The 13788-nt window shown below is 43.4% G+C and overlaps 2 protein-coding genes and 1 long non-coding RNA gene across 6 annotated transcripts; 1 reads left to right on the top strand and 2 right to left on the bottom strand.

Moving 5' to 3' along the window:
• Window positions 1-1224: 1224 nt before the first annotated feature.
• On the bottom strand, window positions 1225-4213 carry LOC6725758. Of its 2 annotated transcripts, XR_006542040.1 has the most exons (4): window positions 3979-4213; window positions 3765-3902; window positions 3052-3704; window positions 1225-2949 (listed from the first exon to the last, which is right to left on the bottom strand). It is a non-coding gene; the product is annotated as an uncharacterized LOC6725758 (long non-coding RNA). The 2 variants fall into 2 exon arrangements; XR_001599819.3 differs by having other exon boundaries at window positions 1225-3704; window positions 3979-4210.
• A 280-nt stretch (window positions 4214-4493) lies between these two features.
• Window positions 4494-5140, top strand: LOC6725759. The gene is made up of 2 exons (XM_002106722.4): window positions 4494-4678; window positions 4738-5140. Exons 1-2 carry the CDS (start codon window positions 4508-4510, stop codon window positions 4930-4932), a joined length of 366 nt encoding a protein of 121 aa, XP_002106758.1. The 5' UTR covers window positions 4494-4507; the 3' UTR covers window positions 4933-5140.
• Window positions 5141-5682: 542 nt separating this feature from the next.
• Window positions 5683-6616, bottom strand: LOC27206912 (moonshiner). 3 transcript variants are annotated; one of them, XM_016182691.3, is made up of 2 exons: window positions 6337-6616; window positions 5683-6279 (listed from the first exon to the last, which is right to left on the bottom strand). In XM_016182691.3, the coding sequence occupies exons 1-2, from the start codon at window positions 6517-6519 to the stop codon at window positions 6010-6012; spliced, it is 453 nt and encodes a 150-aa protein (XP_016039074.1). In that variant the 5' UTR covers window positions 6520-6616; the 3' UTR covers window positions 5683-6009. The 3 variants fall into 3 exon arrangements, with proteins under 3 accessions (XP_016039074.1, XP_016039072.1, XP_016039073.1); XM_016182689.3 differs by having other exon boundaries at window positions 5683-6282; XM_016182690.3 differs by having other exon boundaries at window positions 5683-6615.
• Window positions 6617-13788: the final 7172 nt, after the last annotated feature.

Consider the following 13788-nt stretch of genomic DNA (forward strand, 5'->3'; position numbering starts at 1 on the left):
GTGGATCAAGGAGGAGCGGGAACATGGGCGCGTCAAGAGCAAGCCCAACACTTTGCCGGGAACGAAAAGCGGGGAGACCACGACAACGACGACGAAGTAATTCAATTTTTATCGTGGGTAATTTTGTAACGAGAAACGAAGCAAGCAAATGCAATGGGTTTGGGGTTTGCAGCTTTACGGGTATATAAATATATATATATATAAATATATATATATATATAGTGTTGGGTTGTGGGTGTGGGCTATAGAGGACCATCGCTGACCGTGCTGATAAGAGCGAGATGGAAATGTTATACAGCCACTGACACGAGAATTGCGGGCTGACACCGAAAGCCAAGGCTTTAACCCTCCAAAGCCAACAAAGTCACAGCCTATACCTAAATATCTATATCTATATAGAAACATATCTTTAAACAAATATTGATTGATATATATAATGATCTACTCGCTGTTAGCCAGAGTAATTTAAGTTAACATGCTGACAGTAGACAGCATTTAAGTTAGAGTGTACTTATAAGTTGAGGCAAATCCTAATTAACTATAAGATCTGAAATTAGTTGACAACGCCAGAGGGTTAAGGACCCAGCACGAGTCGAGGTCGACAAAGAGGAAGGATGAGCTGGCTGCCGCCTGGCGGGTGGTGTCGTGACACGGAGTGGTGCAACGCAATGTGCGACCATACGTTGAAAATTCAATTTGCCTGATGACTTGCTGTGGTTTAAATACGGCCAAAAAGCGACAGCGCACATTAAACTCATTGCCGCCGTTGTGGCCAAACGGATAAAAGGCGAAACGGACCGGCGACGGGCACCATGGCTACAGCATCATGGTTGGGACCCGTTGCCCAACAGATTCACCCATCCATGTCCGGCCAGCTGCACATTATATACTTATGCATACGATGCAACAAAAAACGACGAGGAGCCACACACAAAAAATAAAGGACAAAACCAAAAAATATATAAAAAAAAAAAACAGGAACAACAACAGCAGCAGCAGCAGGACAAAAAATAAAGCCAGCAGAATGAGACAGCGGCGCGCAAAAAGCGTAAACTTTGTTAACTCCATTTGACAACACGGCGGAGTGGAGCAGAGTGCATGGAACATGGTGCATGGAGCATGGTATTCAGGATCCCATAGTCCATAGTATGGAATCCAGGCCGGCATCCCGGCCACATGGACGCGCACGGACCCACTTGAAGCCAGGCCGTTGATTGCATTTCATGCGCTTGGAAAATCAATTTTTATTTAATTAATGTGCCTCGTTGCATGCATTACACATATGCCGGAACCATGGTAAAAGTGCCACATACAACAGCTAGCCCATATATGGGTTGAGATGTCCATGTAATAATAGCGCAGCTAGCTGAAAGATTTAGTTATCCGGCATGGCCAAACTGACCCTATTCCATAGCACTATTAGTTTGACATAGTTTTACGGTTAAGGTTGGAAAGTTGATGAGTAGCGAGTAACCCTCATCTGTAGGGATTTCAATTGAAATTTATACTATGCCGGCTAAGTACTATGCATTCCAGCCATCCAGGAGCAGTGGGGTACTCATCCGACGCCACCTTATCACTAATGCCAGCTGAAGACCGCCTTCCGCCTACTCGATTTCCGTAGAGCCACCTTTCGCCAAGTTCTTGAGCGCCCACGAAACCGAAGCGAAACCCTCCATCTTCGGTACTCCAAACGCCAGCAGCCATCCAACGCCAGGGAATCCAACTGACCGAGCGCGGGTCTGGCTTTGGGAATTCGCGTAGAAGCCGGTAACATCAATCAGCGATCCCATCTAAATGCCATCAAATGGCATTTTCCACTGCCGCCTGCCAGGAAGCACAATGACGCCGCGGGGAGTTCGCCGTCAAGCGGTGGGTTGGTTGGATGGGTGGTTGGATGGAGGATGAGTAGGTGGCTGCGTGGGTGTTTGTTCTGGATCTGCAAGGTGCTGCAACAAACAATGGCGGGAGCACACTAACTGGCAACTTGTACTTGTATATTTAATATTCACATTTCAATTGTTTTTTTTTCCACTTTTTGTTTTCATTCGAGCGAGTGGGTGTGGCTGTGGGTGGGTTCGATGGTGTGCAGCCGACTTTCACCATCACCCAAACGGATTCATTGCGCAATTTATCCAGCTTGGGGTTCAGTTTGGTTGGGTTCGGATCCTTGGCCCCAGTGACTTCGCCCCTGTTTGCTTTGACTTTTGAGCTTTCCTTTTCTTTTCCTTACTGTCAAGGAATCTGGCAACAGCTACTCCTGCACATCGCTGCTTTTGTATTTATAAAATTTTCATAAAGTTTCGTGTTATTAAAAATGGAATATATTCTCGCGCGAATACGCAATGGAATATTAATAGCATGAAAGAGCTTGAATTTTAATACAGATCCACAAATAACACTAGTACATAAGTAGCTGCTGCTGGCAAGGCAGCACAATTTCATATCCTTGGGGAGTCGGGACAGTGAGCGAAAGTCCTTTTCCTGTCAATGGGAAATCTGTGCATATCTCCGTAAGGGTCAACAATCACGTTTTCACTCACTGGTGTGCTACACTTTCACGAAATCATCAAGATATTCATGGTGAAAATATGGTTTATGGTTTGGGATTTGCGACAAATGCAAACCCTTTACAGTATCAACAATCCCGCAGCTATCTCGGATTAGCTATGAGTTTAAGATTGATAATTTCCAATGTATTATCATTGGCTAGAAGCTGCTTCGTTTTTGGTTCAGTGCAAATGAAGGTGTTCCGTCAAAGGCAACATGCTCGATGTTTTCACAATACATCACAGCGTGAAAATGGAGAATGGCCAACAGGATGACCCAGTCAGCGGGCCCGAATCCTGACCAATCTGGGTGCCAAAGTTCACAGTTGGCGGCTGCCAAAGGTAAAGTCAGATCCAGCTGTCCGCCATGCGGATGCGGGGTAATTGCCTTGAAAGGCCGCTGAAAGCCCTCAAACAAATTATAAATTGTTTCTCCACGGCGAGAGGCCCGGCTCAAAAGGGGTTAACAACATTTGACGTCAGCCGCCCCAATTCAACTCACTCATTACCCCGACTCTGGATCTGGCTATGGCTATGGCTATGGCTCCATCTCCATCTGCAGCTTCTCCTTCCTTGTCCTTCTTCTGTCTGTCTTATCTGAGGCCGCTGATCCATCACCTGGTTCGCATTGCGCACGGAGTCGAAAGTGCCGGGTTCCGGACTCTGGCGTCCTGAGTCCTCAGACTTCGGCTTATGAGGCCGTCGTGGGGCATTTTCTGATTGCGTGTGCATTTTTAATGCTGCCTGCCTTTTGGCCTTTCAGCCACTACGCACTTCATTCATCAATGTGCGCCTGGCCTAAATGGAGCCAGTCTCCGCTGCCTTGGTGGCCACCACCGCCTTCTTCCCGCCAAGACAAATGATGATGTGTATCCAGATTCCTTTTCGACATTTCCCTTTTGTTTTACTCGCTGCGGAGCTGACCTCCTGCTCCTCGATTTCATCATCCCACTCCTTTGGCAGAGTCGCTTACTTTCGTCGAATGGTTTGCACTGTAAGCTCTATGAAATGATATGAATCTTATTTTATCTGGTAAGATAACTTATAAGATAACATATTTATACATTTTTTAAAGAATAAACTAATGAAAACAAAAGTATGCAGTTAAGCTTTAAGATGCGTGGCGCATTCCCATAACCCATAACTTCTTAAATTCTGCAAATATAAGATAATGTACTATGATGTAATATATACATATATGTAGGTAGGGTATACCAGTGTCGGTCATCGGAAAGTTCTTCTCCTTGCGCTCGCAGTGCTTACTTTGATTTTTATAAATTTTAGATGGCACACGCCTTTGCCTTTTGCCATCGCATCGCATCGCCTTCACCTGCGTTTCTTCTGTGCTGTGCGCTAATGAAATATGAATAATTAACACTGTGTTTTCTTTTTGTTCTACTTCATTTGGAGTTCATTATTTTTGGCTCACTGCATTTGGCCCTGGTATTTGACTTTTGGCCTCGCCCGCGTTGTCATCTTTTGGTGAAGGGATTCTATTCCATGAATTCCGGCTAATTACGCCGGAGCGAAGCCAGTTATTCCGTCAATTATTTATGCAGAAGCTACATTGCAAATTGGTTTAAACTTTGCTTGTTATTGTTTGGGCTTCGATAATATTCAGCGATCCGATCACGATTCTCAGCTATATGTTATCGATTACAAAGAACCTGGTTCACCTCAAGTAAATTATTTCATGTATGTTTATGTTGTATGTTTACATATGCCATATGTATTTAAACTAAAAACGTTAAATATTGCATGTAAATATATTTTAATATATAAATATTATTTTGGTATTATAATACCGAACAAGCACACCGACAATCCTTTGGTATATAAACTTATCGAATATAATCGATGATTGACTGTAATCGTAAGCGGCGTTAGTTTTAAAGAAACTAAAGAAGAAGAAGAACATTTCGTTAAAAGTTTGAGAGCGTTGAGTTTTGGTGGGAAAAATGGCATTCTATCTGGAACACGTGTTCACTGGCGATCGGTATAACTTGGTCGACGGCATCCAAGTTCTGGGGCGCCACTCCTCATGCACCTGTGTATTAAAGTACGACTACATGTCGCGATTCCACGCTCTTGTTCGCGTTGTTGGTGGCGACATTTTCATCAAGGAGCTGGTAAGATGCGAAATACGATGGTGCAACCGATGGTTATCACTTATTTATGCCTTCCGCAGGGAAACAATAATGGCGTATTTCTTAACTATTGGCCAATGCGAATCGGCACAGGTTGGCACGAAGTAGTGGCGGGCGACATCCTGTACTTTGGGGTACAGTTAAGCATCGATCACGATGGAGAGGTCCCGAATACGTTCGGAATATTCACCGTTAAATCATTTGAACAACCCAACGAAGAACCATTAGTTTTCTGACTTGCTTAAACGTTGAACAGATTTTATACAATTTAAAGTTTAAGAGAAAAATGATGATGTACTCAATATACATGTATTTACTATACCTCTACCTATTGCTTCTTCACTTGGCTGGTAATTATGCAAGAAGAGATCGGGCTACGTGTGCAGATTTGTAAAGGATTCCGTATGACAACCGCCATAATATTAAGTTGTAATGGCCAGAAAGAATATAGAAAGGCCCGGGCTAACGACTAAGTTGGCTTGTATTATATAAGTTAAACGTTTTCCCCATTGACTGCTGCCAGTGCTCCAAAGGATATTTTGGATTGTAACGCTCTCAGTGTCGACTGACTCCCACTGACCCCACCACTGACTAATTTGTCACTTTTGTTCTCGCCTCGAAGGGACTTTTTGGAATATCTTGTTTGTTTTTTTTTTGTTTGTTGCCATTTTTGGCACTTTTTTTTGCTGGCAACCCTTTTCAAGGGCAATTTCGTATTCAAATGTTGTTTGACTCGGTGTCTGTCTCGCTTTCTCTCCATTTAGTTGCTGTACGTGTTCGTTGTGACCCCTGATCCCCGTTTTCCATTTCCATTTTCCCCGTAGCCAGTACATTTGGACCACATCCCCCACCGGGGAGCTCTCATTCGCACGTAATTAGCTGTTAATTTGGACTACCACTTGGCAACCGGGCGTGGAATTTACTTTGTAACTTCTCCATGTTTCGGCGTGTGGGACAGTGCCGCTCGTGGGTAAATTGGGAAAACGTTTTTGATTTGTCCCACAGAAGACGATGGGATTCGTATGGTTTATTAGCTCTGGTTTTGCTTTACACTATGCTTACGTTTAATTGGTATGATTTTACAAAGGTTAATTTGGTTACACAAATGATATTTTGATTATACAATTGTTAATTTGAATTTACAAACGATATTTTGATTATAAAATTGTTAATTTGAATTTACAAACGATATTTTGATTTTACAGACAATATTTTGATTTCACAAACGTTATTTTGCTTATACAATTGATATTTTGAATTTACAAATTTTGTTTTGGTTGCTTATCTTAAGAGCCTGTAAGGACTACATTTTCTTACGGGCGACCAATGTTGTCAACAAACGCCTGAAGCTCGGCTTGACCCTCTGCTTCGGGGGCTGACATGATCTTGTCCAGAATCTGCCAGTGAATGTGTTTATTCAATATTCCCTGCTTGATGACAAAGGCGCGCATCAGGATGTTGAAATGGCGAGCTCTCCAAGTGGGACGCAGTCGCGGAATATAGATGCGATTGTTGACCATCTCGTTGTCGTCCACATCGTCGATGTAGACCTCTCTGCGCTCCTCCTCGCTAGGCTGCTCCTGCTGCTTTGGAGGGATTTTCTTAGGCTTCTTTGCGGGTGGAGGTAGGGGATTCGTTACCGGCTGTCGGTTGGCGAGCTTCGCCATCCATTTAGATTGCAGGGCGGCCAGCGCCAGGTACTCCTTGTGCGTTAGGTTTGGCACATCGCGGGACAGTTCCTCCAGCATGTCGATCATCACATCCTCCGGAAAGCTGCACGATTCCGGTATCCAGTTGCCATCGGTGGGCAAAATCTTGGCCATGGAACCAAGCAATGTGTTTACAATTTCTCAATGTTATTGTTTTATGAAAGCTACGCCGATAGATCGTGCTATCGATCGATAATATGATAATCGGCTTACCGCAATGCGTGGGAGGATTATAGAACGTTCACACTTATATTGATGTTATGAGCTATTAAATAAATATATATGTATATAATATAATGCCACAAAATATGTTATTTATGTGCATTTATAAATGGTAATTTAATTTAAATACCAAGTTATCTTGCAATCGAAAGAGCCGAGAATATTAGAAGACCAAGCTTAAAGAATGTTTAACCTTAAAATGCGACAACCTGGGCGTTGGACAGCTTCAGTTTCATGCGAGACGTCACAAGGACCAAGGAGCATTGAACATTGGGGCACCACCACCTGCAGTGCAGCCCCTGGCTCCCTTGCCCATCCATCTGGTGAGCCAAGTAACCCCTGGAACCCAACTGACAAGCAAATTACTTGACCGGGGCCACACCAACCACAAGTCAAGGTATGGCTGGCAACCGTTAACTTTGCAGCTAATTATAAATGAAATCCGATATCAAAAGGCACACTGGGACACGCCTTTGTGCAACACCCAGCCACCACCACCCACTCACACACACGGGGGGTTGCCCCATGCACCCCCCGCACACACACACAACACACACACACACTGAACCAGCCGTCGAATACACAGACAATGTCAATTCATTTGGAGTTTTGGAAGTCCTGGTCTTGGAGTCCTACGGTCCTGGAGTCCTGGATTCCAACCGGCCGCCAGTCTGTGGTTCTCGGCAAACAAACAAATAATGAAAACAGCACAAAGGGGCAGGCATCCGGGCGGCACTGGCGGGGGGAGGGGTGGCATGGTTGGTGTATTGTGGGCGTGGACCGAGAACAAAGTGGAAAATTCATAAAATGTCATTGTCGCTTTATTAAAACGCGCCAAAAACCTTCACGATGCCCCACCACCACTAGCAGCGCAATCTAACCCCCATTTCTAACACACAATTATGCAGTGAAAACAATTGGGTATTGAAAGCAATTTGAGTATAATAAATAATTTCATTTATGTGCTTTATAAACTAAAATGTAATACAAATGTTTCAATTGTGAGATTTTTACTTAATGTTTTTATATCTGTTATAAACCTTATTATAAAGCGATCATTTCGATTGGCAGTATTTTTAGCGGTGCACCCACACATTGATGTCAATCGTGGTACAACGAAGGGGGTGTTTCCGCGGGGGGATTTCGGGGGTTGGGTGGGGTTTTTGGGGGCGCATGAGTGGGTGGGTGGGTGCTTTGGCAAATTGGGCGGACGGCGACGTTGTCTGCTTTGCCATCGACAGCTGTTGGCGTCATTTACAAAAGCTTTTTGGCCGTTTTATGGGATTTTGCAACAGTTTCATTTTCATTTTGCGCAGGGCGCACACACACACACACTCATGAGCAGGAGAAGGCGGTGGGCGGGGGTGGAGTTTGGGGGTCGCATAATGCCGCCATTAGAAGTTGCCGCCAAGCACTTGCTAACGCCAAAAGATGATGATGAGCAGCAGCAAGAGCAACAAGGACCATATGCCATATGTGTATGCAGTGGCATTCGCAGAAGGGGTCTAAACTATATATTTATATATTTAAGTACTACTTTTAAACAGAAAGTGAAGGTAGCAGGGTACCCTTAAAAACAAGATTGAAGCCTTTGATTGGAAGTTACTTTCTAAAAGAGCAAATATCCCTATATAGACTTTAGGTTATAAGCCCCCTCTATCATATGCGAAAGACGCCCATGTATGTTACGCCGCAATTGTCTCTGTAGTTGTGCGATGTTGCGACAACGATAATAGCTCCAACGTTTGTTGATTCGTTTGCCGTCTATATATATATATATGTCTGCCTGCCCAACCTAGGATTTTATCACGCCCAAGCCCCCAAAGTCCACGCCCCAGCCCCCGCCCATGCACCCATAACCATTTTCCCTTGCCCCTTTTTCCCAAGCGTCGTCATCGTCAGCGTCATATTTGAACTTTTAATATTGACGCCATTTAACACGTTCGGGTGGAAATTTTATAAATGACTCTGTCTGTCGTTGGCTGGCTCCCTACTATGACCCCCCTGTAGCCTCCTTGTAACCCCCAATAACCCGTGTAACCCCCCCACTGTAAACGACAACCTTCGATCCCCATCGACGCGACAAGGAACAATGATGATAATGATAATGATAGTGCCGATGATGATGGCGATAGCGCTGATTATGCGGCTGATTTGGGCCGTGAGTAGTTTGGCTTGAAAATGCAGTTAATACGTTGAATTACTCGACTGTTTGTGGCCATGGCATAGATAATTGAATCATGATTTCAAATTGGCCAATTGGTTTATAACTTAAATGGCATGCCTAATAAATCGATCAAATCAAGAGTTTTGAGTTTTGATATTTGAGTATTTCAATTTTATATGTTTGGTGATCATCTTGATTTGAATCCAGGATAGTAGCTCCAAGTTTCGTGTAGTCCTTGTTCAAACTGTCAGTAGTCACTTGCGGCTTTTACGTTGGATTGTCTGCGAATTAGCTGGAGAGAGCAAATCACGTAAAGCGACCGCGCAGCTCAATCACGGCAACTCCAGGACTTTTGGGGCGGTACACTGGGACATTAGGACAACGGGACATCGGGACATCGGGACATCAGGACACGACAGTGGAGTCACTATCGAATGTCAGGAGTGTGTGGCATCTTATAAATCGATATGAGTGTCTGTTGCACAGACAGCGAGACTGAGACTGAGACTGAAGTTCGATCGTTACTGCCGTCGACAAGAGTGCCTGTCCTGGCATACACTGCAAGAAATTAGGTAGTTACTAATGCAATTTAAGCAATTTATTCAGCTGCCTTTATTGTCGTTTTACGAGAGAGAGCTTAAGATTGACCATGTTTTAGACCTTGGCCAAAGTAAAAAAAAATATATTTGCCAGTCAGTCGAAAGTCGCCGCAAAAGTGACCCCTTTTTTCTGCCTGTGCAGCATTGCGAGGGGTGCAAATGGGCGCAGGGACTGTGGCAACGCGTCATCTTGTCAAATATTTCGCGCTAAATTAACACGACAGCGCGCCCAAATGGAGTAAGAAGATGTCAGCCGGGCCGAAAGGACAGACCTGGCACAGAGTCGCTAGTTGCAAGTGCCGGGTCCTCAAAGGACGCCAAAAAAAAAAAAAGAAAAAAAAAGTACAGCTCAAGTGGTGCAGGGGCGTTGCAAAAAGGGGAGCGGGGAAAGGGGCTGCTGGTGCGGATGGCATTGCCATGTGCCGGCTCCTTTGCACATACATACATACTGGTACATAACTCAAATAGCGACGCAGTTGTCTGCACCACCCCCATTTGTATGTGTGTGTGAGTGCATAATTTGTTGGCTTTGTGCAACACCCCCCCCCTCGTTGGCCCCCTTTTTTGCCACCTACCCCCCACTGAATGGCAGACGAAGCCGTGCCAGGCATCAAGACAGGCCAAAAGTCGTTTGGTCGGCCAGGACATGCAGCCAGAAGATTCGAGCCGAAGTTTGAACTACACTACAGGCAAATTTATACAACACTTATGACAATATTGAAGTTAGCTATTAAGATATATACTAGTATTATGCACCTGCTGTAACCCAAACTTTGTAATCAAATCTTAGTGTTACTTCATATGACTTCCACTAACTGAAGCACCTCAAGAAAGGGTATTAAAAAGTGGCAGAGGAAGATGCTTGCAACAGCTGCCGCTTGCAAAAGTTAACACTAACTAAGGACAGGCGGCAAGACAGACAGGGTGGCAGAATGAGAGGGCTTGATAGACAGAGAGAGAGAGAGAGAGGCGGCTAGAGTTGGTGTGACAGGGACAGGGGCTGGGTGTGAGAAAGAGATGTCAAGGCAGAGCGACACAGACACGGCATATTATTAAAAATGATAGCAGCAATTTAGGCGCCGGCGTAATTAAAATTAGTCAACCTAATGATGCATCATCATCATTATCAGACAGCGGTGGCAACGAGCTAAGAAGCCAGCCATTCAGCATTCCCCATTTTATTACTATCACTACTATTCAAAGTGGTAATAAATCGGAATTTAAAGATCTTGAAAAATGATCACAACATGGCATAAAACAAAACATTCACTATAACTCAAGTTAATTTTATAAGTCATTAATTTTAAGTGACCAATACATATATTTATATATTTCCAAGTGAATAAAACTTTATGAATTCTTATCAATTTCAGCTAAATGGAAGCTAAAGCATTTCTACGAAAATCTGCGGTCATAACTCTACACATCGAAATGCCAGTTGTAAGTACATAATTTTCTTGCATTTATCCTTCCCTTCGATGACGTCATTATGGGTGGCGCATATGGCGCAAAAATTGGGGGGAGGGTGTCCTTACAGGCACCCAAGGACGCATTAAAAGCCAATAACAACATCCGTGATGAGCATGAAATTAATTTACAGAAAGCACTTGATGGGCTTATTGACAGACGCGGGCATCGCACATTTATAGCCGGCCATTTGCGCTCTAAAACTGTGTGGATATATCCATGTGTATATATCTATGTGTATAGGGATATACTATATGGGGGGATGCAACCATAAACAGACGCACACTTATTAATTAAAAGCATACATTAAGGCCACACTCACCCACACAGACGCGCACAAGGAATAGCGCTTTATGTGCGGCCAGATCATAAACTCCATAAAATCCTTATACGACCACCACTGGGCACTGCGCAAAAATGTGGCCAGCATATGATGGAAACAACTATTCTATATTTTAAACTGCAAAATATTAACAGACCAATATAACTATTTTACCTTTAATATTTAATTAATGCTTAATGCTCTATATTTTTATTTCGAACATGAAAAAGTATTTAGTTCTATAAGTATATATCTTTAGAATAATATTTTCGTATTATTTTCCAAATAATTTCGTATTCAAAGGATGAAATGAACTCTCTAAAAATTCTAGTGTTGGTTAATCATTGAGTGTTCATTATTTTTCTCAGTGCCTGCTGGCAGCAACATTTGGTGAGCATATTGAATCGCCTTCTTGGCCTTTTCGGGATAGCAATTGGCTTTGGTTTTGGCTTTCGCTTTGGTTTCGGGGCTTGGAGCTCATAAAAATTGGCTTAGACCGCATCAATGTTGGCCTGTATGTTGTGTGTGTGTGTGAGCACGATTGTTTATATGGGCCACTATTAAGCGAGTTGAAAAGTTGACATTATTTTTCGTTTATATTTAATCATAATTTCAATTAAAATTGCTTTTACGACACTGCCAACAATGACGTAGTGTTGGCTAAATGGGAGTGCATCGTTAAACTCGTAAAACCGAGTGTGATGACTAAGTAAATCACATCGGGCGGGTTGAGGGGATCATCTGGAATAGTTAAAGCAAGGGTTTTTAGGGCTGAGCCATTATTTGCAGCTGTGCGGGTGAGCGAAAAGTTGTTAAGAAATTGGGGAATTAATAGCTAATTACGAAATAGAGAGAAATTAACATTACTGCGCAAATATTTGCTAAGATATTACAACATTTCAAATAGTTTGATGGAGTTTCGATTAAAGCTAGAATTTAAATTGCTAAGCAGTGATAAATTTGGTCAAAGCCTATTTGATAATTAGTCATTTCATTATACAAATGAAATGCATTGATTAATCGTCGATAACGATAACCTGGCCAGTTATGCACTCGACACAAATGCTGCATTAAATGCAAATGGGAAATAATTATCTGATTGTGAGTCAGCTGCAAGACAGAGATGGGTGGGTTGCGAGAAAGAGAGGAAAACAACTGCACAGAAGTCAATAAAGGATCAAAGGAGAATGCAAATCGCAATCTCCCAGTGTCAATGGCTGTTTTCATTTTATTCGCCTGTTGTTTTATTTATTTTCTAATGATTTATTTATCTCTTAGCCTTTGTGGTCCGTCGCTGTAGATGTATCTGCATCTGTATCTGTATCACTGCCTGTGGCTGTACATGCATTTGTATCTGCATGTGTATCTATGTCCGTAGATTTGACTTTCACACATGGCACGTACCGTACCGGACAACATGAAACGAAATACAAATAAATATTTTCGCAACAGCTGCAGTTGAAAATATCTACTATATATGCCATAAAAAGCGCCTCCCATTCATTCGCATTCATTCAAATGCATGGCACTTGCCGCCGCTTGCAGTGCAACCCCGCCGTTGCATCCCCCAATCCGACGAGCTCCGGCCGGCCGGACAACTGTACTGAACTGACCTGACTCCTCCTCCTCCTCCTAATCCCCTGCTAATAGTTCCATCTCCACGACCCTGCGGTCATTGCATTTGCGGGCAGTTCAATTAAATTTTCCCAGTTCAATGCATGCGGGTGGCCCAACACTAACTAATAGATGGAGGACGATGGCGGTGACGACGGGTTGGCAAGGCATTTCTATCACTTCATATTTCTTTCTATTAGGTGGAAACACGAACCCCCTGGCTCAATTAATTTATTTGTTTATTGCATTTCATGCGCCATATTTAAATCATGGGCTTCTGGAGTCGGGGGAATCAGGCGATATGGGCGCACACACTCGTATCGTTTATCATTATATGGCCTATTAATTACCAAATACCGTTTGCCAGTCTGCAACCCCTGCTCATCCATGGCTCACTATGATACCCAGTACAAAGGGGTATGCTGCATTCGTGATCATGTGGATGGCAGGTGGATATCGTTGAAGGAATTTTCATCGAGTGCTTACTGCATATTTGGGGGAATCTTAAGATCGAAAGCGTAGTGCATGAGTCTGAAAGGGTTTATGATATAACTATGTATATATTCAAATCTAATTAAGATATTAATTTACATTTAAGGCATAAAATGTTATGTTTGGCTTGTTTATAAAGTACAATTGCTAAATTTCGATTGGTGGGTATCCGAAAGTCTGAATATTGACAATGAACAACTTTCTTGTTTTCAAATTGCATTTGCACTTGTTTTTATGGCTTTTGCCGGACTCCTGGTCCTTGGTCCTTGGTGCCTGCATCCTGGACCTGCTTCTGGTTCTGGCTCTGACCATCGCCTGCAGACGGACGGAATGCAATGCAAGTGCAGCTGGCGCCGTTCCTGCAGTGCAGTGCCTCCTGTAGGAAAAAGCAAGGGGCACAATGTGGGCAAATGTGAGTTGGAGGTGTTGGCTGCCCGATTGGCTGCTCCAGTGCTCCTCCCGGTGGCGGTGCTCCTCCTCCAGATCTGAGTTGCTCTGTT

The sequence above is a fragment of the Drosophila simulans genome, chromosome X (genome assembly GCF_016746395.2).
Source record: "Drosophila simulans strain w501 chromosome X, Prin_Dsim_3.1, whole genome shotgun sequence".
Classification (NCBI taxonomy): Eukaryota; Metazoa; Arthropoda; class Insecta; order Diptera; family Drosophilidae; genus Drosophila; species Drosophila simulans.

What these genes read in the sequence shown, in the direction of transcription:
- LOC6725759 (XM_002106722.4), top strand. Translation starts at nt 4,508, where the DNA reads ATGGCATTCTATCTGGAACACGTGTTCACTGGCGATCGGTATAACTTG. An exon ending in ACATTTTCATCAAGGAGCTG is followed by an intron (nt 4,679 to 4,737) that starts GTAAGATGCGAA and finishes TGCCTTCCGCAG; the next exon opens with GGAAACAATAATGGCGTATT.
- LOC27206912 (XM_016182690.3), bottom strand. Translation starts at nt 6,519, where the DNA reads ATGGCCAAGATTTTGCCCACCGATGGCAACTGGATACCGGAATCGTGC.